The 23535-nt window shown below is 61.7% G+C and overlaps 2 protein-coding genes across 19 annotated transcripts in view; one reads left to right on the top strand and one right to left on the bottom strand.

Moving 5' to 3' along the window:
• ESPN (espin) overlaps positions 1-17925 on the top strand; it is a 30123-nt gene extending 12198 nt beyond the window's left edge. Inside the window, exons 3-15 of one of the 11 annotated variants that reach the window (XM_074377543.1) lie at positions 485-671; positions 795-977; positions 1120-1251; positions 3721-3922; positions 4945-5216; positions 7827-7988; positions 8079-8280; positions 9603-9629; positions 10722-10867; positions 10951-11214; positions 15718-15797; positions 15890-15901; positions 17004-17925. In XM_074377543.1, coding sequence (XP_074233644.1) covers positions 485-671; positions 795-977; positions 1120-1251; positions 3721-3922; positions 4945-5216; positions 7827-7988; positions 8079-8280; positions 9603-9629; positions 10722-10867; positions 10951-11214; positions 15718-15797; positions 15890-15901; positions 17004-17151 — 2017 coding nt within the window. In that variant the 3' untranslated portion in view covers positions 17152-17925. Of the gene's footprint in view, positions 1-484; positions 978-1119; positions 1252-3720; positions 3923-4944; positions 5217-7826; positions 8281-9602; positions 9630-9664; positions 10519-10721; positions 10868-10950; positions 11215-13017; positions 15577-15717; positions 15798-15889; positions 15902-17003 lie in introns of those variants that run through there. The other 10 variants (XM_074377544.1, XM_074377539.1, XM_074377542.1 and 7 more) reach the window with 10 other exon arrangements.
• On the bottom strand, positions 17919-23435 carry TNFRSF25 (TNF receptor superfamily member 25). Of its 8 annotated transcripts, none has more exons than XM_074377559.1 (10): positions 22813-23435; positions 22171-22291; positions 21814-21948; positions 21160-21327; positions 20991-21069; positions 20024-20079; positions 19819-19926; positions 19580-19617; positions 18934-19114; positions 17919-18740 (listed from the first exon to the last, which is right to left on the bottom strand). In XM_074377559.1, exons 1-10 carry the CDS (start codon positions 22852-22854, stop codon positions 18421-18423), a joined length of 1248 nt encoding a protein of 415 aa, XP_074233660.1. In that variant the 5' UTR covers positions 22855-23435; the 3' UTR covers positions 17919-18420. The 8 variants fall into 8 exon arrangements, with proteins under 8 accessions (XP_074233660.1, XP_074233657.1, XP_074233658.1 ...); XM_074377562.1 differs by having other exon boundaries at positions 18517-18823; XM_074377556.1 differs by having other exon boundaries at positions 17919-19114.
• Between the last annotated feature and the right edge of the window lie 100 nt (positions 23436-23535).

Raw genomic sequence — 23535 nt, 5'->3', positions numbered from 1 at the left:
CAAGGCAGGCCACATGGAGGAGGGATCTGTACTGAGCCTTAAAGAAAGGTGGGAAGAGTATTCCAGATGGAGGGGGGACATGATCAAAGGCATAGTGGTCAAAGAACAGGTGTGAGGACTCACAGTGACAGTGGGTCAGAGTGGCTGATAAGGTAGGGAAAGGCCAGGTCATCACATCCTTGCAGACCTTGGTAAAAAGATGGGCTATTTTCTGAGGGCAGAGACTAGCTCAGTCAGATGTGCGTTGTAGAAAGGAGGCTGCTGAGGGGAGATGCGGAGCAAGACAGAGTCCTCCTCAGCCCCTGCAGGGAGGCTGGAGCAGGACTGAATCCAGAGGGAGTTGGGCAGCAGGGCCCAGTGACTAGGCCTTCTCCAAACCACTCTCCCAGCCCTCCAGAGCTCCCCGGAAGCGGGTAGGGGCGAAGAAGTCTTTGGAGTGGGGACAGGCGCTGAGAGCCCACGGTGGGTGCCGTGTCTTTCGCAGGGGAGTGAATGCCCAAACCAAGAACGGTGCCACGCCCCTGTACCTGGCGTGCCAGGAGGGCCACCTGGAGGTGACGCAGTACCTGGTGAAGGAGTGCGGCGCAGACCCGCACCTGAGCGCCCACGACGGCATGACACCGCTGCACGCTGCTGCGCAGATGGGCCACAGCCCGGTAATCGTGTGGCTGGTGAGCTCGGGGACAGGTCGGGGCGGGGCCCGAAGGACCGGGGCTTGTGCGGGACGGGGATGGAGCCAGGAGGGGCCTGGCGCCCAGCCCCCGCCCCTCTTTGCCCCGCCCCCTCCCACCCAGGTGAGCTGCACCGACGTGAGCCTGTCGGAGCAGGACAAGGACGGCGCCACGGCCATGCATTTCGCGGCGAGCCGCGGCCACGCCAAAGTGCTCAGCTGGCTCCTGCTGCACGGCGGCGAGATCTCGGCCGACCTGTGGGGCGGGACCCCGCTGCATGACGCCGCCGAGAACGGGGAGCTGGAGGTGAGGGCGGGCCGGGGCGTGGCCGGGTGAGCGCGGGAGGGGCGGGCGCCCTCTGCTGGCGATGAGCTCTCAACACAGCGTGGCTCTGGCCGCGGGTCCCGGCTTGCTGCCCGGGGTCCTCACTGCGCGCCCCTCCCTGCAGTGCTGCCAGATCCTGGTAGTTAACGGCGCGGAGCTGGACGTCCGCGACCGCGACGGGTACACGGCCGCCGACCTCTCGGACTACAACGGCCACAGCCACTGCACCCGCTACCTGCGCACCGTGGAGAACATGGTACCCACTGGGCGCCGCGTTATTTCACCCCTACCCTACCCCCACCACCCCCCAGGTGTGGGTTTTGTTGCCCCTTTTATCACGGAGAAAGCTGAGGTTCAGGGAAGTGAAGCCCTTTGCCGAGGTCACACAACCTTGTCCACGACCCCAACATGACCCAGTGACCACTGACCACTGGGGAGTGAGGGGGTGGAGGCAAAAATGTCGAGGGAAGGAAGACCAGCTTCGTCCTGATGAGAGCCAAATCTCAGAGCTACAATGACACTTCCATACCATAGGAAACAATAAAGTGCACTCACCTGCCCACAGGTATTAGCTGATTTAAGTAGGTAGTGCTTGCCTCCCCATTTCACAGGTGAGTAAACTGAGTCTTAGGAAGACCCAGGATCACAGTTATCAAGGGCTGGAGCTCAGGTGGCCTGGACCCACCTCTCCACCACTACACTTTATGTTTACTTACTGCTTGGCTACTTCATACTTGGAAACACATGTTACACTTTTAAAATTACTTTATTATGGTTACACAGCCGAGAAGTAACCCAGCGGGACTTGAGCTCAGGTGTGGATGGCTCCCAGTCCGGGGCTTTGGCACAGGAGGGAGGAAAAAGGGCTAGCTTCACAGGCATCTTCAGCCTGGCCATGAGAGGGGCTGCAAAACGAGGCTGGAGGAGAGAAGGCGGATGGCCCCCTGCCCAGAGCACTGTCTGCCCTATCTTCGAGCACACAGGGGCACCCTGGTTCTGGGAACTCCAGAGCACAGCAAGGCCCAGGGGTCAAAGACTGCAGCTGGTCCCAAGGAAGAGTTTCCTCCCAGAAAGGGCTGCCCAGAGAGAGCAGTGACCCAGCAGGTAGTGAGTGCCCTGTCGCTAGGGTATACAAGCAGGAGTGGACACTGCAGGGCATTTCTCACCAGGGTTGGGTTCCTTTCCACTGAGAGAATCTGTGATTCTGTTGGAGGGGGTTGGCACCAGCCCTCCACCACCTCCTGATGGAGGCTTCAGCTGCAGGCAAGAACAACGAATTCGGACCCCGGGAGGTACCCTGCTGAGTGCTTTATGGTGTAATCTCAGTTAATCTTCACAGTACATTAATACTAATAGTTGACACGGATGGCATTTAATGGCCACCATGCCCAGCACTTCACTAATTTTTAAAATCTTACAACCTAATGGGGCCGGCAGTCCTGTTATCCCCATTTACTACCTGAGTTTCTGTGTGTACCTACAGACTTAGAAAGGATACGTGACTTGCCCAAGGTCATGTAGCTCACAAGTGGGGGTGGTGAAATTTGAAGCCATCACCACAGGCTACAAAGCCTGTGCCCCTAACCTCTGTTATCCCTGGGCCAGGGCCAGGCACCCCAGTGCCCACTGCTGCCAGCAGTGGAAAAGAGCATTTTCAGGTTGTCCCCCGAAAGCCCAGCTCTGATGGCTCCCCTTGGCTCATGGGTTGGGCAGCAGGGCCTGGCCCCCTGAACTGGGCGGGGTGTGGAGGCCCTGATCCCCTCACCAGGCGGGCCCAGCTGCGGCAGTGACAGATCCACGCCATGGAGGACACTGGCCCAGAAAAGGCAAACACTCCCGCAGAGCCCATTACGGGGCCAATGAGCGTGGCCGCTGAGCTGTTACCTGGTGCCAGGCCTGCCTCCCGTTCCCGTTCCCGGGGGGCCTGTGACACTTCTCAGGCAGGGCGGGGGCATGGGGCAGGGAGGAGTGGGCCTCGGCAGGAGGCAGCGAGCAGCGGTCTTGCCGGCAGCAGGCCCAGCATGGGCAACGTAAGCAGGGCCCCCCCCCCCCCCCGGCCCGTGCCCATGCGGGAGGGTCAGGCCTGGGGGCAGGGGCAGAGACAGTGGGGGGAGGGTGTCACAGGCTTGGCAGCCTGAGCTCAGGCTGACCCCCCAGCTCAGCTGGGCCACCCCGGGCCCCACCCTCTCCCCAAAGGCCCCATCAGGAGATGGGCCGGGCTGATGTTAGGATTTGCTCCAGTCCAGCAAGGAGAGATGGGGGTTGCCGGACAGGTAATGGGGGATCCATCTTTCCTGCAAGTTGTGAGGGACTGGCACCCCTCCCCTGTGCCCAGCTGCTGCCCCCGAGCCCCCTTTGCCACAGATACCCTGGAACCCGGGTCCTCTGCCTGTGGATGAGAAAGGAGAAGGCAGGTGCCGTGACTGTCCTCCCTTGGGGTCCAGCCCAGCGTCCTTTCTTCTGTCAGCCTCCCAGCCCCCTCTAGAAGGCCTGGGCCAGGGCTGGGAGTTTCCCAGGAACCCGTGGTCCTGCTGTTTGGGGGCTGGGATTGAATCTTAGCCTAAGAAGAACCCAAGAGACCCTCTGATGATGGGGAAGGGAGCCCAGAAAGGGAGGTGACTTGATCAGGGTCACACAGCCAGGGCATGCCTGAGTAGGACCCTGGCCCAGAACCTGTGCTGGACTTCGGAGCGGGGTTGCCCTGATGGCCTCCTGTCCCGCTCAGAGCGTGGAGCACCGCGTGCTGTCCCCGGATCCATCCGCTGACCTGGAGACCAAGCAGCCTGACTCAGGCATGTCCTCGCCCAATACCACCATGTCGGTCCAGCCGCCGAACTTTGACCTCAGCTCGCCCACCAGCACCCTCTCCAACTATGACTCCTGCTCCTCCAGCCACTCCAGCATCAAGGGCCGGCGCCCTCAACATGGTGAGTGGGCCTGGGAAGCAGGAGGAGGGAAGGCAGCCTAGAGCCAGACCAGTGGGCCCTGCAGGCCATCCCTGGGCCTGCTTGCCCACAGCTGACACTGGAGGCTGCCACATGTCACCAGGTGGGGACACTGGTTCTGGTGAGGACAGGTAACTCTCATGCTTGTATGTGTCCATCACAAACATACTTGAACATCCACACGTACTCTCCCACCAACAAAAGCCACACACACCCCTCACACAATTCAGCATCATTACTCACACATGCACGGAATGCTCCCCAGACCTTACACACACCTACCCACACTCAAGAGTGCACACTTATGTGTACACACAATATACAGAGATGAATGCACAACCACACATACAGAGCCACGCAGATAAACACGCACACCTACACCGCACACAGGCACACAGCCATGCATTTCCATACTGCAGACGTGCACCTGAGCACACACACAACACCCTCACACACCCTAGGTCCACAGACCAAGGCAAACACAGTCATAAATACAAAGAAGCATGTGTACACATTCACAAACATACACAGATGCACAAACAGGCAGAAGCCAGGCACTCCAGTACACACATGCTGACCGCACCCTGAGCATACGTGTCCACCCACCCGCGATGCCTGCTTCATGCCGCCAGGTGGTGGCCTGCGGAGCTGGGGGGGCACCCTGCAAAGATGGGGTGTGGCCGTCCAGACTCCTGCCACCTGCCCTAACAGATCTGCCCTGAGGAGCCACCTCTCCGCAGGCCCGTCCTGGAGCCTATGGCCCCCTGCTAGCTCTCCTCAAACTCAAGCGCAGGTCTTTCCCAATAGGTGCAGGGCTCAGGGGGGTGGGGCAGGGCTCAGGGTAAGGGTGGGCCCAGCACTGGGGGGCTGACAGTGCAGCCATGCCAAGCTGCACCCTGAGTCTGCCTCCCCCCTGTGCAGGTCATTTCCAGGAAGGAGAAGGGCTCAGTCCTAGGGGCAGCCTCTCTGCAAACTCCCAACCCCAACCTTCCTTTTCTCCCCAGGGCTTCCCAGCGCAAGAGCCGCAGAGATACAGAGCTATGTGGACATGCTGAGCGCAGAGCCGGGCCTGCCCCAGGGCAAGATGGAGGGACCCAAAGCACCTCCACCGGCACCCAGCTTCCCTCCGCCTCCCCCACCCCCAGGCACCCAACTGCCCCCACCTCCGCCAGGCTACCCAGCTCCCAAGCCCCCTGTGGGGCTACCCGCAGCTGACATCTACACACAGACTAAGAACAAACTCCGCCACGTGGAGACCGAAGCCTTCAAGAAGGAGGTAGTAAACCCTCAGCAATCTCCCTGCCTCCCAGCTCAGGAGTGGGCTGATAGGGGCAGCAGAGGCCAAGGGCTGGCCTGGCTTCTAGGTACGGGGTGGGGGTCCCCAGGCCAATGGCCTGTTCAGGAGTCGAAACTTCTGGTCAGCCCCATGGGGGCCCAGGGCTGAGCACTGGGGACAAGGAGATGCAGAAGACAAAGCCACCCCTCTTTGGGGAGTTGCAGGGCAGGGGAGGGGTGGAGCCACGCCTCTCCGGGAGCTGGGTCCTCACCGCCTCTTGCACAGAGGGGCAGGGCGGTCATGGAGTCAGCAGAGAACATGTGCCAACTCCTCCACACACACGTCCACATGCCCAGCTCCGGGCTTAGGTGGAGAATGGCTCCCAAGGGAGCATCTTCCAGGTGGGAGATGCCACAGGTGTGAAGGTGAGGGCCAGGAGTGCAGTGGAGGCCAGGGGAGGGGGCACTAGCAGGACCCTCACTCCCACTGGTGGTTTGGGCTTCAGTTCCCAGGTGGGTGGAAAGCCAGTCCTGAGGTGGGAGCCTCGGGGAGAAGAAAGCTTGTGGGAAGGGGAAGGGTCCAGTGTGGGCACTCGAGTGTGAGGCGCCCAGGAGGCAGGGCCTGTCCCACCCTGGCTGGCTGAGGCTAGGGAGCCGGGGAGCAGGCAGAGAGCCAGTCTGGACAGCTCTGAGAGTTCAGGGCAGGGAGGCCCAGAGGGAGCCCTGGGGTTCTGGCCAACAGGACAGAACAAGGCTGGTCTGAGTGGGGAGGGCAGCCCGAGAGCCCAGGTGGCTGACTGGGATGGAGGCCCCCTAGGGTCCTGTGGGAGCCCTGACTTTGTAGTTCTCACTCAAGCCCAAGGCAAGCTGCTGCGGGGCCAAGCTGAGTAACCAATTCCCACAGGTGACTTGGGTCACAAGGCCACCGGGTGGGGGAGGGGAAGGACACAGATCCACAGCAATTCCCCCTGCCACCCCCACCTTCGTGCCACCTCAGAGCAGGTTCTGTCAGGTTCCCCTTTCATCTCCAGGAGGTGGAGGGGGCCCAGGAGAGGCCTGCAGGGAGCCTATGGCCAGTGGACTTTTCAGGCCAGGCCTGCGGGCCCTGCCCCAAGCCACAGGACAGGTGGCCGGGCCTGCTCCCCTCCCTTCCCTTGAGCCAGAGCACCAGGACTGCAGTCCTGTGTCCCTCCCGCATGTGTGCGTGCACAGCCGCAGGCGCTAGGCTGCTCCACAAAGGGCCCTTTGTGTGCCGCCATGCCCCCTAGCCTCCCGCCCTCTGGCCAGCTTTTGCCTGACTGCAGGCCAGAGCAGGGTCCTGATGTCCACTCTGGGGGCTGCAGGGGGCGCTGAGGGGGCAGGCTGGCCCAGAAAACAAATCCTGTGGCGTCGCATTTCCTTGCAACGTGAGCTGGGTTAGGTGGGGCCTGGAGGGTCCAGGGCCACTGTGAGGTGCTTGGGCTGCTGGGTGGGGCAGGGGACAGCCCCAGCCAGGTGATTTGGCCTTTGGCCCCGCCACCCCACTTTCTTCCCTGGGCTGGGCTTAGTGGGGAGCAGCTGCCACGATGCGGGCCACCCGCAATGTCACCCGAGCCCGTCTTGCCACCCCTGAAACCCGAGGCTTGGGCGTGGGTGTCGGTGTCCCTTTACACGGACGGCGATGGTTTCCAGATGCGGGAGGGGAAGGGCGGGGGCATGACCTCCGGGGAGCCAAATATGGGGGCTTCCTGTGGTCAGGCCTGAATTTTGTCTCTGGTGGATGGAGGGCATGAGTAGGAAGGATGAAGGCTGGGGTGCTCAGCACAGAGAGGACAGAGAGAGGCTCAAAGGGACGGGGTCACATCTGGCCTGCGGGGTAGGCACAGCGGCAGAGCCTGGAGCCCCCGTGGCCTTCTCTACTGCTAGGGGGGTTCAGCCCTGGGTTGTCAGACCCTGGGCGATGTCAGGCTGACAGACCTCTTAGGCGTTCATAGGTGAGGCTGGGCGGGCGGGCTGGGCTGTAACCTGAGAGGAAGGATCAGGTAGCACAGGTGTGGAGTCCATGCCACCCCCGCTACCAGGTGCACAGCGGGGCCACCAGCACAGTCGCAGGTAGGAGCAGCCCCAGCCCCGCGCCAGGCGGCTGAGGTCCCTGGGCAAGCAGGAGCCCAGCAGAACACCGTCTCTCGAGTGGGCTTCCTCTGGGCAGGACCGCAGCAGTAGAGGGTTCACGGCAGCCTTGGGCTCATGTGGGACTGTCTGGCGGCCGGGAGTGGGGTGCGGCTGAGGCCTTAGTGGTGGCTAAGCTGGGAGCTACCCCTTCTCCGGCTCCCCCTGGCGTTTGGGCTGGGCCACCCCGCCCCTAGGCCCGCCCCTTCTAACCTCAGTGGGGGGCCCTGCACCCCTTTGCTCCTGCCCAGAACCCCTTCTTGTCGGGCCTACTGATGACCTATCCTGCCATTTCACTGAGGCCCCCATGACCCTCGCCCCATCCCCACTCTGAGAACAGGAGGGTCTGGGACCGCAGCTGGCCGCAAGCCCCCAGAGGTGAAGACCTGGGGTTGGGGGAGGGGACGTGGGAGGCCAAAGAGACAGGTGCCTTAAGCCCAGCCCGCCGGCTGTCTTCCCGCAGCTGAGCTCCCGCGACGGCCGCAGCGGGCTGCGGAGGCAGGACTCCAGCCGCAAGCCCCGCGCCTTCAGCAAGCAGCCCAGCACGGGGGACTACTACCGCCAGCTGGGCCGCTGCCCCCGGGAGCCGCTGGCCGCACACCCGGGCATGGCGCACAGCGAGGAGGTGCGTGCCCGCCAGCCCGCACCCGCCGGCCGCCCGGGACCCGGCCCGGCCGCCCGCTGCTCACTCGCTGGCCCCTCTGCTCCCCCGCAGGCGGCGCTGCTCCCCGGGAACCACGTGCACAATGGCTGCGGCGCGGACCCCAAGGTGTCCAGGGAGCTGCCCCCTCCCCCGCCGCCGCCGCCGCCGCCGCCCCTGCCGGAGGCCCTGAGCTCGCCGCCGCCTGCTCCGCCTCTGCCCTTCGAGGGCGCTGGCCCTGGCTGCGGGCAACGTCGCTCCTCCTCGTCCACTGGCAGTGAGTCCGCAGGTCGAGGGGTGGGGGGCGGCGCTAGCCCTGGAGGGGGAGGGAAACAGACACCACCCCCTCCCCCAGCTGCCTCTGCCCTTGTGCTTCTTCCTCTTTTATTTGATCTTTCTGCAGCCCCCACCCCAACGAGGACTTGACCCTAAGGGGAGGCTCTGAGTTGCTGTGTGGCCTGGGGCAAGTCCCCTTCCCTCTCTGGGCCTGTCTTGCATCCATTAGAGAAGGCCTCCCAGCCCTGGTGGCTGGTGTTTCTGATGAGCTGGTGCTGGAGGGAAGCTCTGAGAAACAGAACTAGCTTCAAGGAGGCAGGGTTGCTGGCTAACCTTCTTCCTGCCCCATGTCTATCCAGTCTCTCTTCCACTCCTCACTTCTTTCTCTTATTCTCCCAAGCTAGCTACAGCCCTGAGCCCCTTCTCAGATGCATCAGGGCCTCTTCTTATCCAGATCTCCCCACTAAAGGCCCCTATCCAGCCCAGGCTTTGCTATGGGAAAAATGACCCATCATGCCCTGCTCTCCCCTCTCCCGGTGACTCCCCTGAGCATCCTTTTTAAAGAGCTAGACTGGTGACCAGGATTCCTGGGCTCCTGTTCTGAAATACGGGGCAGTCTCCTGCATGCCAGGGCTCTTGGAAGGGCCAGGAGGTGGTATCTGGGTGCTGAAGCTCCAATTCAGCCTGGCGGGGGTGGTGGGGGTGCCTTGCCCACCCAGCCACTCCATGTAGGGACCATGCTTAGCGGCACCATCCAAAGCTTCATCGCCTTGACTAGGGATGCAAGGCTCCAAGCAGGGCCAGGGTAGGGCCTGCCTGGGCTCCTTGGATACCTCTGGAGCCCCAGCCCCTGTAGACCAGCTCATACGTGGTAGGAGTCCACCATCAGCTGAGCCTCCAGAAAGGCCCCCAGCTCGGGGGTCAGTGTCTTCCCTCGACAGCCTGGAGCACAGCTGAAGCTAGGACAGAAGAAAAATAGGCTCTGGGCTTCTCCAGACACCCCTTCTCAGCAGAGCCTGGGCTGGGTGCCCTCTCCCAACCCAATGCCAAGACTGAGGCCCTTGCTAGGGGGGCCAGGGCTAATGGCAGTCCTGCCCAGCCCTCGGGGGCACCAGCAATGCTGGGAATGGAGTGGACCACCCTTGTGGAGCCCCAGAGCAGCCTGAGCCAGGAAAGTTCCTCCTCTCCTGTCTGCCCTCCTCTGCACATCTCCCACCCCTCCTCCTGGCCTCCCTGGCCCTCTCTTGCTGTCCCCGCTGTCCTAGCCTCACCCCAGCACCCCCCCCCTCCTAACTTCGCTGTCACTTCTCTCTCTGTCCCTAGAAGTGAGAGTCCTGAGGCACAGGAAGAGTGAGTAGCTGCGTGCGCGGCTCCTGGCTGAGGCGCGGGGGCGGGGGACAGGGCGCGCTCAGGAAAAGCGAGGCTGAAAGGGCCGGGGACCAGGGGCAGGACCAGGGGCCGGCAGGCAAGGGGTCCTGGATGCCACAGGCTCTCCCCCACCACACCCCCATGCATGCGCACTCATCCCGTGTCGGCAGCTAGTTCTGCCTAAAGCAATGAGCCAACTGCCGGCGCCTGCCCTCACCTTCCCCTACCCCGACCAACTGTGCTCTGGGATCCCCAGCCCACAGAACCCAGGAGCTGTTGGTTTGTTTTGTTCCCCCCGCTCAGCCCTGATTCCTTCCGCTGGTTCTAAAGACAATCCTCCCCAAACCCCAGTCACCTCCGCCAGGCCAGTCTCGGTGGAAAATGCAAACTGTGAGCTGGGCATTTGCATGTTATCCTCCTGGCCCTTCTTCCTGGGTGCCCCATCCTCATATCCTTAGTAAGGGCTCGGCTTTCCTGAGTCCCCCAGAACTGAGCTGTGCTTTGCAGTAAGTGTGCTCCGGGCTTGCAACCAGTATGTCTGCGTGCATGTCTGTCTGTGGGTATGTGTTGGGGGGAGGGGATCAGCTGGGTTCAGGCATCCAGAGTCCCAAGTCTATAGCCATGGAAGCACAGGGTGACTCAGTCCAAGGGTCACTGGGCTTTGCTGATGCAGAGAGAGGGCCAGAGGGAGACTCCACCCTGGAGGGGCCGGGCCAGGGAACCCAGGACAAAGGTTGAGTGGCTGGCCCCAGGTAGTGTTTTGGAGCTGGGCAGTCAGTACGCTGGGCGGAGACAGTCACTAGAGTCCCCAGGGCTGGCCCAAAAGCCATCATGAACTCCCAGGGGCCTCCAGGCGGCGGCCCCACGCCCTGTGAGTAGAGCCAGGAGGATGGTGGGGCCTTGCAACCCACAAGGGAAGGACCCGCCTCTGGGATCCCAGAGAGCTGCCCTCAGGGCCGGGACCTGAGAGCTGCCCTCTGGGCCCAAGGGGAGGGGGCAGCAGAGGGGTGGGTGGGGGCGGTGGGGATGCAGGCTCCACATCCAGCCAGAGTCTCCTCTCCTGCCTCTGCACAGGCACCAAGTCTTTCAACATGATGTCCCCAACGGGTGACAACTCGGAGCTGCTGGCTGAGATTAAGGCAGGCAAGAGTCTGAAGCCGACGCCGCAGAGCAAGGGTCTGACCACGGTGTTCTCAGGCAGTGGGCAGCTGGCCTCCCAGGTAGGCGACCCGATAGACGCTCCTGTCTGGGATCCCCTCGCCCTGGCCCGTCCAGCACTCAGCCCTGCCGCTTCTCCCCGCAGCCCGATTCGCCGCTGCCGCCGGCGTCGCCTGTGCCATCATGGGCCCGGAGCCCCACCCCGCCAGCCACGGGGTCCCAGCCACTGCTCAATGGCAGCGTGGCACCTGCGCCGCCCGCCACCCCTGCGCCAGGCTTGCAGCTGGACGTGGAGGCGCTCATCCCCACTCACGACGAGCAGGGCCGGCCCATCCCCGAGTGGAAGCGCCAGGTGATGGTGCGCAAGCTGCAGCTGAAGATGCAGGAGGAAGAGGAGCAGAGGCGGAAGGTGGGCGGGATGGGGCTTCCCAGAGGGTCCGGGGGTCTGCACCTGGGCCCTGAGCCCATCCCCAGCTCCATCCCCCAACATGCCCCACCCTTTCAGTATCAGGAGGCTCCCATTACCTCTGGGAAAAAAGCAGGGTTGGACCACCTCCCTGCTTCTAGTGGCCACCACCCCCCACCCCCCCACCCCCAGCAGCCTGTCCTTTAATGAGATGGCAGTGTTTCTCAAAGTCTAATATGCCTTCAAATCGTCTGTGATCTTGTGAAAATGCCCAGTTCTGATTCAGGTGCTCTGGGTGGGGCTGGGATTCTGCACTTCCAACAAGCACCCGGGGAGGCTGACCATGCTGATCCAGGGACCACATCAGTAGACTTTTGGTCGTAGTCAGACTGGCCTGGGCTCTTTCCCTGCACTGACACTTTCCAGACACTGTTACTGAGCCTTATCCAGCCTCAGTTTTCTCATCTGTCAGAGGGGTAGACTGTCACTGGCTGGCAGGATAGTTTGCCATTGATCTGCTCAACAGATGTTCCCTGGGTGCCATCTATGTGCCACACACTGTTGTGGCCTCTGAGGATTTTCAGTGAATATATCAGGGCCTGCTCTCAAGGTGGCTGCCGGAGGGTGATGGGGCGGGGGGCGGTGGTCAACCAACAAGCAAGCACAGCACCTTAGCAGAGTGATAAGTGCCCCCGGGGAGAAAACACAGGGCAATGTGAGAGAGTGAGCAAACGGGGAGGTCCTCTGATGGGGAGGGCAGAGGTCTGGGACAGCCCTACACCGACCATCCTATTTGGATTTGGGGTGGTGTTAGGGAAGGAGAATGTGATGTCGAAAGTAGACTTGGAAGATGAGGAAGAGGTGGACAGGGGAAAGAGTAGGGCAAAGAGCGAGCAGGAAGGACGGGAGGTGTGGGAGTCAGAGTAGGCGGTGGCTCTGGGACTGTACTATCGAAGGGGCGGAGCTGGAGATGTCAGTGGAGGTCAGGTCACTAAGGCCTGGCCTTGAAGAAAATGGACTTTCTCCTGGAGCAGTGGAAAGTCTGGGGGTGGGGTCCAGCAGAGAAGTAGCATCATCATATTTGTATGTGGAAAATGGACTGTAGTGGGCCAGGATGAATTGGGAGGCCTGTGAGGAGATGAGGGCAGCTCCCCAGCCCCTCAAGGCTGGAAAAGCCCGGCACTGAAGTGAGGAATAGATGAGACTCTAAGAGGTGCCTGGCAAGCCTAGCTCTACACATGGTACTATTATTCCAGGAGTGAGGAGGGGTGGGAATAGGAGTGGAAGCCCCAGCTTCAGCCTCTTTAAGAGCCTCTCATCCAGCAGTAAAACTGACAGCATGGACAGGGAGAGTTTGGGCTGCAGGGAAGTTAGATTAGGGGTCATCTGTCTGGGGTGAGGAGAGGCCTCGCTGGGATCTGGCAGATCTTGGACAGGGAGGGAGAGGGCTGCCGTGTGTCGCAGCTTCAACGCCTTTTGCATGTTCCTTCTGTGGTGTAATGAGCGACCAAGCCAGGTGTGGAGACCCCATCTGCCGGCCCTGCCTCTGCAACAGCGCCCAAAGATCGGCTCTGTCCCCGCCAGCGACCAACGTGGACACTGCCCAGCTCCTGGAGCGGCTGCCTGGGCCGAGGCCTCGCTCCAGTGTAATCGCCTGACGGCCAGGCGCAGCCCGACCCTGCAAACGCAGCCCCGCGGAGCCATTACACCACCCGGGACATGCAAAGGGCGCCCCCGGCGGCCGCTGCGGGAGCCGGGCCTGAGGGAGACGCACCTCCCTCCCCTCTCTTGTCTTCCCCGCCTTAGCTGATGGCCGCCAGCTCGTGCTGCTACCCCCGCGAGGGCTGGAGGTACTCCCGCGAGCACAACGGCATCCTTGGGCCCTTCGGCGAACTCATGACCGAGGACGACATCCTCCGCATCGAGCAGCAAATCGAGAACCTGCAAGTGCTGCACAAGGCTCAGAAGCTGGAGGCGCGCCTGGTGCAGCTGGAGCTGGAGCTGGAGCAGCTGCTGCCCATCTCGGCTGCCCTGTCGGCGCCGCGTTTCACCGTCGACCCGCGCCGAATGCACGGCCGCGCCGCCAGCCTGCCCGCCTGGTGCAGCAAGATCTCCACGCTGCTCAAGAGCATGGCCACGCTGCTGGCCGCGCTGGGCGGACGGCCGGCGCACTTGGCCGAACTACTGGCCGCGGACACAGGCCAGCCGCTAGCGCCGCTGTCGGACGCCCCCTGGCGGCCTGGCCCGCTCTGTTTGGGCCGCTCGCATTCGCTCAGCTGGTGCCGCGAGGCCGTGGCGCGCGAGATCTTCGAGTGCGGCGTCTCGGTGCAGCACCTCCGCGCCACCTACGAGCGGCACGCCCAGGGCCCGGCCCCCGCGCGCGGCCAGCGCCGAAAGCTGTCTCTGCCCGCCGGCGCCCCGGGCTGCGAACCTATCCTCGAAGAGGACTATGTGGCGGCTGGCCCCGGCAAGTCTATCGCGGCCGGAGCCGCCAACGGCCTGCCGGCCGCAGGGGAGCCTCTGGGCGTCCTGGGCCCGCCCGAGGCGCCGGGCCGCCAGGCGGCGCTGCCCGAGCTCGGACAGCCGGCGCGCAGGCCGTCGTTCTCCACCGAGCTGTGCGGCGTCCAGGACTACATTGACATGCGCAAGGAGCGCATCGTCCACCTCTTCTTGGAGCACTGGCGCAAGTGGACCTTCCGCGGCCCCGGGCGCCATGCCCAGGTGCGCCTGCGCAGACTGCTGCCCCGCGTGGTGGCCGCCGGCGCCCGCCCAGGCCCCGAGGCCGCGGACGCTCCCCCGCCGCCGGCGGGCGACGGCCCGGACGAGCGGCTGTTGCGCCTGCTGAAGCAGCGGCAGGTGGTGGGCAAGCTGCTGGGCCACTGGCGGAGCCTGCTGCGGCGGGAGCCGGCTCCCCAGCCCCGCGGCCCCGGTCTGGCGCATGGCTTGTACTGGCCCGAGCACTTTCTTCCGCCCCTCGACGGCGGCGCGCCCCCGAGCTACGACAGCCTCACCCTCGACCTTTTCATGCTCGGCTATTTCCAGCTGCTCGAAATGGGCCTGACCCGCCAGGAGCGCAAGTTCCGCCACCTGCTGTGCTATGAGATGTTCGACCGGCTGGGCAGCTACCCATGGGAGCTCATCCGTCTTTTCCACCGCGTGGTGCTCGAGGAGGTGGAGGCCGGCCGGCGCGACTGGAGCGACGGCTTCGAGGACCTCAGGCGCCAGTTCTTCGGAGATACTCCGGAGGCTGAGCCAGCCCAGGAGGAGGAGGTGGAGGAACAAGAGGAAGGGACAGAAGAGGAGAGGGAGCCAACCGAAGAGGCCACTCCAGCTCAGAGGGGGGACTGGCCAGAGGGGCAGCCTGAGGCCCCCTCCCCTGCGCCACATCCCCCACCCCCACCAGCCGAGCCTCCGCCTACGTCGGACCCTCCTAGTTATGAAGCCCCTGTCGAAGATCCCCTGGAGCTGGTATCTGAGATGGGCGAGTTCAGCAATGAGGACATCTGCCGATATATTGACCGCAGCTTCTCCTTCTGGAAGGAGAAGGAGGCAGAGCTTTTTGACATCTGAGCTGTAGAATTCGGAATTTACCCTCAATCTCAGCCTGGGCCTCCAGAGGCCAGAAGCTGGCAGGAAGAAGCTCGGACAGGATGGATGAATGGCCTTGAAAAACCCAGAGTGTCCAGGACCAGGCTGCCTCAGCCTTTGAGATCCCATCGTGGCCAGATGTGGGGCGTTGGCCAGAATGGGCAGGGCATGGAGCGGGTCAAACCAGGTGTCCCCCTCTGGGTCTGCAGCGTTTCCTGGCTCTGAGTGGAGCCAGGTGGAAGCAGCAGCCCCTCTGAGTGAGGGACTGTGGGTCCCCCTTGGAGCAGTGTGGCTCTTCCTCGCTTTGGTTTTTCACTGGCTTTCACAGCTACCTCTTAGGCTCGGGTCGAGGGAGCCTTGTACGCAGTGTTCATGTGACGTGTGCAGGCCCTTTCTCCTCTGTAATATGCAAGTAATAAATGTCTTTGCTGTAAGCCGCCTGTATTGGATGCCCCTCCCCACATTATTGCAGCTGCACAGTTGTAGAGCTGGTGTCTGCCCCCCGCGGATAGGACAGGCGTGGGCCAGAAGGTCCTTCCCAGAACCAGGGGCCAGTCTGAGCCTCTCTGAGCTCGCAGGATCTGTGGGGGCCCAAGTACGAGTTTGCCTAGAGATTTCACGTCATGGGCCTGGGGCCATCTGTCCACCTACTGTATTTGGGGACTCTCCTCCTCTGCTCCTCTCCTACACCTCTTACACTCAGCTTTGACCTCTCTGGCACTGCCTCTGGGACACAGGGGCCTGAGTTTGGTGTCTTCTCCCATTTACCCTATAGAACAGCATCAAAAGTTTCTCTTCCTGTGACACATCTGTGTCCTGTTGTCCTGGACTCATGAAGGCCCCCTGGGTGGGGATGCACTCCCTCCAGCCCCCATCACCCAGCCCACGCTGGCCCTGAAGCTTTGTGCTGTGTTTCAGGACGAGGAGGAGGAGGCCTGGCTGGCCAGCATGCCTGCCTGGAGGCGGGACATCCTGCGGAAGAAGCTAGAAGAGGAGAGGTGAGCTGGGGGAGATGTGGGGCTTGGCCAGGTGTCTTGATTGTGTCCCTGAGATGGTGGCACCAACTAACGCTGTCTCTTTTTCCTTCCAGGGAGCAGAAGCGGTGAGTGTGGGGCTGGGTTCCACCTGTGTCCCCTCCCCCACCCAGAGTCCTTTTGCCCCTTCACCCAACCCATCCCCTTGTCACTCAGCTCTGTTAGCCCAGCCTCTTTGCTCCCAATAATGGCACAAGACCCCCTCCCCCAATAACTTAGCCACTGTCCCCCAGAGTCCAGCTTTTACACTGTAATAACCTTGTCCCCAATTTGCCAGCCCCCATCTCCCAGTAACCTAATCTTTCTCCCTGCAGTTAACCCAACCTTAGTATCCATAATCTAGAGCATCTGTCCCTGAAAACTTTAGTTTCTGCCCCTAGTCTGGCAGTGTCCAAGAGATGTATAATTTGAGCCATGTATATAACGTTTTCTAGCAGCCACAGTGAAAGAAAAAAACATATGGGTGAACTTAATGGTATATTTTATTTAACAAAGTATATATCAAAATTCAATCATATGTTTAATATATAATTATAAAATTATTAGAGATATTTTACATTCTTCTTGAAAACTAAATCTGTGGGATGTGTGCATTTTACATCTACAGTGCAGCTCAATCCTAACATTCAAATGCTTAATCGCCACATATACTTAGTGGCAACCTCAGCAGTGCAGACCTTACCATGTTCTAATGACCCGTCCCTATGTACCCAGCCCCTGTCTCCCAGTAATGTGGTCCCTCTGCCCCGCAGCAGCCCCACCCCAGTCCCCAGTAACTCAGGTCCTAGCCCCAATAATTTTCTCCCCTGCCCAAGGAACACCCCCTCTCCAACCTTTGCCACACTGTGACCCAGCCCGTTTCCAGTAACAGCCCCAGCCAGCAATAACCCAGCCAGCTCACCCAGCCATGTGTCCCCCAGTGACTGATCCACCCCAGTCAAGCCCCTCTGTCCGCAGCAATCCTGCCCACGTGCCTCCTAACCCAAACCATGTCCCTAATCACCTAGCCCTTCTGTCCCTCCAAGCCACTGCCCTGCCCACCACTAACTAGTCCCCCTGTCCTCAGCAACCCAGCCCCTGCCCTCAGTAACCCATTCCTTGCCAACAGTGACCCTTCACGGTGCCCCCTCTCACCCTTGCCCCGGGTTCTGCCCCTTCCCCCACGTCTAGGAAAGAGGAGGAGCGAAAGAAGCAGGAGGAGATGCAGCGGGAGAAAGAGCAGTCGGAGAAGCTGCGAACGCTCGGCTACGACGAGAGCAAGCTGGCGCCCTGGCAGCGACAGATCATCCTGAAGAAGGGGGACATCGCTAAGTACTAGATGCCGCCCTCTGCTCGCAGCCTCGCGAGCTTCGGGGGTCCCCAGCCCCCGCCCTGGCCTACCCGGCCCGGGCGGAGGGGCTGGGAGCCGCGCCGCCCTTCCCTCCCGCGCTGGAACCCTTCTTGACCCCTTTTCCCCGGACCCCCGCATCCCTAGCCCCGGCGAGCTGGAGCGCGCCCGCCGCCGCAGTCGCCCAGAAAAAGTGCCCGAGCTGTTGACGCAAAAACATGCTGCTTATTTGCATGCCTACTTACATACATTTGCATGCTCGTTGAATGTCAAAGTGAGCAGAGCTCTCCCCGGCCCCGTGGGTGGTGACTTTTCCTGCGGAGCGCGCGCCCGGCTGCCGCCCCCTCCCTCGCACCCCGGAACCCGCGTCGCTGGCGCATCCTGCATCCTGGGCGGAGGCAGGCCCCGCGCTCCGGGAAGGGGTTTTCCTCCCTCTCTGACCCAGATTTGCGCCCGGCCCAGACCCGGCCGCATTTCCCATCCCCGCCGAGGATTTCCTTTCAGTCATTTGTTTACCAGAAACGATGAAAACTGCAAACTGCCCGTGAGGACAGAGTTGCGGCTCTGGGCGCCCCACCTCTGCCCCCACCCACCTCCAGTTAAGTCTGCGCGCCGTCCCCAGCCAGGCCCCGCACTCCCCCGACCCTTTCACTGCCCTGGTGGAGTGAGTGGAGGATGAAGGACCCTGAACCTGTCTCCAACCGCTGCCTCCTTGGTCCCCGCGCCCCTGCCATCTCACACCCCTATTAAAGCTCTCTCAGCCGCCCGGGTCTCAAGTTCACTCTCGCTCACAGTCACCGCGACTTCCTCTCCTCGGGGTAACTGGCCCACAGCAGTTTGGGAGGGGCAGGCTTGGGCTAAGGGCCACACTGGTCTCCACCGTGGGTGGACTGTGCGGTGGCAAGACTTCTGGCTGTTTCGACGCCCTCAGGAAACCAAGCCTGGGCCATTTAACACTCCTAGCCCCGTGGAAACACCAAGCAGCAGCTTTTCTTCATAGATTTAATACCAAGATCTCAGCCAAACTCGGGCCGAGAAACAGCTGAGCAATCTCTAGATCCCCTCCTGATATGTGTCTTTGATGCTTCCTCGCCTGAACTGGAGCCCTGGGGGCGCGCAAGGGTGAGGCTGGCCGGCGCTGCTACGCAGAGCCATGCCAGGGGCTTAATAAGTGACATAAAATGTCTACACGCATAAGTAACCGTACTTAGGGCTTCTGCAAGGGCCACCAGAGCCTCGGGGTGGGGGTGGTCTCCAGCATCACGGGCCCCGCTGCAAGCGACTCCGCAGGTCCTCGGCGCAGCCGTCCAGGCCCATGCGCTCCAGAGCCGCGTAGACGGCGCCCAAGCCCGCGGGCTGTTGCTGGCGCCAGCGCTTGAGCATCTCGTATTGCTGGTCGCGGAAGCGGCCGACCTCCACCTCCACCGCCTCGATCTCCGCCTCGCGCAGCCCCAGCGTGCGCACGAACTCCTTCCAGCGCCGCGCGGGCACCGCGTCCATCACGTCGTAGAGTTGTGGGCCGGGCTGGAGCATGGTGGCCGCCGAGCCTGCAGGGGGCGTGGGCGGAGGCGGCGGCGGGCCTGCGGGCGGCCGGAGAGAGCCAATGGGGAACCCGGGGTGGGGCCGGGGCAGGGGCCGGGCCGAGGCGGGCAGGGAGGTTCGCCTGGTCAGTTAGGGGATAGGAAGTGGGCAAGTGGTGCTTCAGGAAACCACAGCTTCTCACCTTTACTTGGGAGAATGGGGCCAAGGCCTCAGGCCACTGAAATCCCTTACCAAGAGCTCTGCTGGGCAGCTGGTCCCAGGACCAAGTCACCTCCGGGCAGGGCGCCTCCTGGGTCTGGGGAGGGCCAGAGGTCCAGCTGTTGCCTACCAACTGGACGGTGCAGACCTTCTCACTGCTGCTGGGTGGTGCCAGAAAGGTGTGGGCACTGTCGGAGGGTGAGACGTGGGTGGCCTGGAAGCCAAAAGAAGACCCAGGTCAGCCCTGTTTGCCTAGCAAGGCCCCTTTGCCGGGGTCTCTGGCCAGGAGGGGCATCCCTGGCTCAGTCAGCAAACATCCCCCGGTGCCACCTTCCCCAGTCCGCCGGGCTCTCTCACTGTGACCCAGTGGAAGAACTCTTTCCTCTGCCTGCAATGTCCTGCCTCTGATGCCCTCTCCTTGTTCCCCCAACCCTGGCAGTGGCCTCCCCAGGGTGGCACTCCTACTGAACTGTTGGATCCTGTTCACCCGTCTGGACCTGGGTCAACTGAGAGCCACTTGAGGACTGGCACTGAGCTGTTCTTGCTCGCTTGTAACTCAGCACAGGTGTGCCTTAGGTCCGCTCTGTGCTCACCATCGGGCCACAAGTTATAACAAGGCCCAATCTCTCAGCTCCAGAAGGCTGGCTCACTCTTCCTAGAACACTACTGAGATTCTTACCTGCAGGGAGGTCAGGGCCTCTGTCCCCGCTTTGTCTGCTGAGAGAGACAAAGAGTGTAATCAGCAACCAGGCAAAGCTCCTGAACTGGGGTACTGGGCCAGCTCCTCTTGGGTTCCTCTGTACTCCACTCCCAGCACTCCTGCCTCAGTTTCCCCTCTGCATCAGGGCTGTGGCTCTGGCTATCCATCCTGACCCCAGGCCCCCAGAAACACGTGTGCGCGCATGTGTGTATGCTTACCAGGAAATTTGGGTTTGCAAGGCCGGCAGCGGCGATACGTGTAGGTCAGGGTGGCACCAAGCAGGAGTGGGACCACCAGGCCTGCCAGTAGCACCTGGACCCAGAACACTGAAAGAGTAGCTGGTGGGTGGTGGGTGGTGGCCATCCCCCAATCTCCCCTTGGCTCCTCCCAGCTCTCCCCTTGCATTTCCAGCCCACCACCTACTCTGCCTCCAGCCACAGACAGCCACACAGGGCTCAGGACAGCTCCCAAGGGTGCTCCTGCAAGGGGAGGGGATGGGGTGGAGGGTGAGGGAGTAAACACCAGGAGGGGCGACTCGGGACTGCCTGACATCTCCATCCTGGAGCCCCTTCCCTCCTGAGAACCTTGCTCCACCCAAGAATGTTCTTGAAGTACTGCTGCAATGTCACTGGTGTCCCGAGTAACAACCACTACTTATTGACCTTCTTCTAGACTAGAATGAGGGGCACTAGAATGTCAGCTCTGGGATCTGCCTATTTTGTTCCCCCAGCACCTAGAACGGTGTCCAGAAATGGCAGACACTCAGTAAAGACATGGTGAGCAGATGGGTGAGTGAAGTTAATCACCCCTTAAATTATCATCCTGGGCAGAGCTTACTAACATCCCCAGGTTCAGATGTGGGAGCCACAGATGGGAGCAATGGAGTAACTTGCCCAGAATCCCTCAGAGAACAAGGGGCAGGTCCTGAATCTCAGCCAAGTTGTCTTTTGGGTTTTTGTTTGTTTGTTTGTTTTCATATTCTTTTTCATTAAAGGTTATTAGAAGATATTGAATATGGTTTCCTGCACTATACGGAAGAAATTTTTAATCTATTTTTATATATAGTAGTTAATATTTACGAATCTCAAACTCCCAAGTTTATCCCTTCCTCAGCCCAAGTTTCCAAACTATTAACGTGGCTGGCTGTGTCAGTAACATATCCTATCCTTACTGTATGACTGGAGGGATTAGTAAAGGAAAGTAAGGCAAAAAGCGAGACATGCCCACTGATTTATCCGGCATAAGGTGAATTCAGATTTCTCTTTCCCATCCAGTGTTTACCTGAAGTGGGACCCACCCACCACAGGGCCAAGCTCCCTCCTCCCTGCCCCTCGGCCCCAACTCTGCTCTCAGCCTCCCTCCCCCCAGCCCAGGGCAGCCAGGAAGTTACGTGGGACAGGACACACAGCTGTTCCCATATTCATAAAAGCCAGGCAGGCAGGTCCCACATTGGGTGTCTCTGCTGGAACCTGTGGTCCAAGAGATGGTGTGGGTCAGGATGGGAAGGGGAGGCAGGGACGGGGCTGTGGAAGTAGACAGTCCGGAATGGAGGTACTCACAGGGCACCCGCACGTGGCGATGCAGGGCCCCGCAGTCTGTGCACGGGCGGCAGCGGAAGGGAGAGCCGTGGAGGCACCGGCTGACGACGCACTCCGTGAACCAGCCGGGCTTGCAGCCACAGTGGGTGTCCGCCACCGCGGAGCAGTTCTTCAGGGCCACCTGGGGGGCTGGCAGGGGTTGGGGAGACCAGGAAAGCAGAGGCTGTCAGAGCTAGAGACCCCACAGAGAGGCGGGACAGGTGCCCCAGAGAACGGAGATGGGGAGACCTGAGACAGGGCCACCCCCAAAGTAAGAGAAGTGTGGGGATAGCCCCAGACCAGAGGCTGGGGCACGTACAGACAGGAAGGTCACCGGGATGCGAGGGCAAGAAGGCGTTCTGGGGTAGGATCAGGGCAGAGGGCCCTCCCACTCAAAGGTTAGACTCAAGCCACTTTCTTCAGAAAGACCCTGGCGGGGAATGTATAGCTCAGTAGTACAGTGTGTGCTTACCACACATGAGGTCCTGGGTTCAATCCCCAGTACCGCCATCAAATAAATAAATAAACCTGATTACCTCCCTTCTCCGGAAAAAAAAAATTAATTAAAAAAAAAGGAATACCCCGGCCAGGGCCTGTCCTCAGGAGCCCCCATCCCAGCACTAGGCAGCCCCTCACCCTGCTCATCACAGGCCTGGCAGCGTGCACAGCGGGTCTCATGGTGGTTCTCCCAGGCCAGGAAGGTGCCCTGGGGGCACGGGAGGCAGGTGGCAGCACCACAAGCCTCCGTGCAGGGGGCCTTCAGGTAGTGCCCTGGGGAACCCAGACTGGGGTCAGACAGTCAAAGGGGGCTCCCACCTTCCCCTCCCTCCTTCCTATCTCTGGCTCCTACTTCCCTTCCAGCCTCCCCTCACCCCACCCCTGGCCTTCCTACCACTACTCCCCCCAACCTGACCCCCACCTCCCCACCTCCCACCCCCATCCCCAGTTTGCCCTCACTTGCCCCCAAGTTCCTCCCACCCCTCAGCCACTCACCTGCTGGACAGCCCCTGCAACAGACCAGACCATTCCTCTCGTGGGAGTTGTGGCCACAGTCACACCTGGGGCTGGGAGTGCTGGCCTGGCCCTGGGTACCCAGCAGCAGGAGGAGGAGAGCCTGGGGGGCGCGTGCTGCTGGCTCTCAGCCTGGCTGCCCCGGCGGGGGCCTCCCCTACCCACCTACCCAGACTCCCCCACTTCAGAGGCCCCGGTCTTTGCCCTCAGAGCAGCCCCTTCTCAGGTTCCCGAGCAGGGGTGCCCACGGGTGGGGGGTGAGACTAACTTCCTTCCCCCTGTTTACAGACCAGGCTTCAGAGAAGAGTACAGGTTCCTGCCATCCCCTCTCGGGTTTCCCCTCCACCAGGCGAGGAATCAGGCAGCCCCACACCCCCATGTTTTTTGTCAGGAGGGAAGCCCTGATCTTCCTCTCCCTGAAGCCCCCAGACCCCTCTGGCCCCTGAGATGGTGTTTCCTCTCAGCGGAAGGGCTCCGCCCCGGCTGAGCCTCTAACTAGGTCGGAAGGGGCCCCCCTCCACCCGCCGCCTCCCCGAGCAGAGACTCACCCCTCCGCATCCCCTTCCTCTGCAGGGACCCAGGCCCAGACAAGGCTCTGGGTCGTGCCCCCAAGTCCCCACTCACCGCAGCCACCACTGCCGCACTTCCCCCCGGCCGCGGCTCCATGGCCTCGGGGCGCCACGCTGGGCCCTCCAACCACGCTGGGCCCTCCAGCGGGGCTTCCCCATCTGCTGGCACCCCGCAGGGCCCGCCCTGCCACGCAGCCTCCAAGAGCCCGCCTCAGGGGTGGGGGCCAGGGTGGGGCCACCCTTCCCAGGGAAGAGAGGCCACACATGAGTAGCTCACCTGAGGCAGCTGGTGGACAGGGCACACATAGGACAGGGCTGCATCAGGGTCCCCACGCCTGGGTTCTAGCTTCAGCCCGGAGACCACCACTTCAGAGTGACGTGACCTCCCCTCTCTGGGTCTCAGAGCCCTCCCTCAACCAGGAGGGGTTGGGCCAGAAGCACCCAGGTGGGAGACCCCCCCCTCCCTGGACACTGCGTGGCGCTGCGCTGGAGGGAGGTCCTAGGGAGCACGCTCAGGAGAGTCTGAGACATGTGGCCCACCCTGGCATAAGCTCACAGGGGTAGCCCAGGGTAGGGCCCTCGTGGGGGAGGGCACATTGTTGGGGGGCCTCTAATGGTGGACCTCATGGCTGTGGCAGGAGACAGGGGCTGATCTTAGGAGTACTGGTCAGGTGATCTCTGCCCCATTCATTCATTTCTGCTTCCCAGTCTCTTCCAGCGCTGCCCCAGCACAGATGGTGGAGCAGGAGCACAGGAGGGCACTCAAGTGCGCCTAAGT

Source organism: Camelus bactrianus, chromosome 13 (genome assembly GCF_048773025.1).
Source record: "Camelus bactrianus isolate YW-2024 breed Bactrian camel chromosome 13, ASM4877302v1, whole genome shotgun sequence".
NCBI classification, from domain to species: Eukaryota; Metazoa; Chordata; class Mammalia; order Artiodactyla; family Camelidae; genus Camelus; species Camelus bactrianus.
Note: the sequence above shows the minus strand (reverse complement) of the source record. Positions and strands in the feature narration are given on the sequence as shown.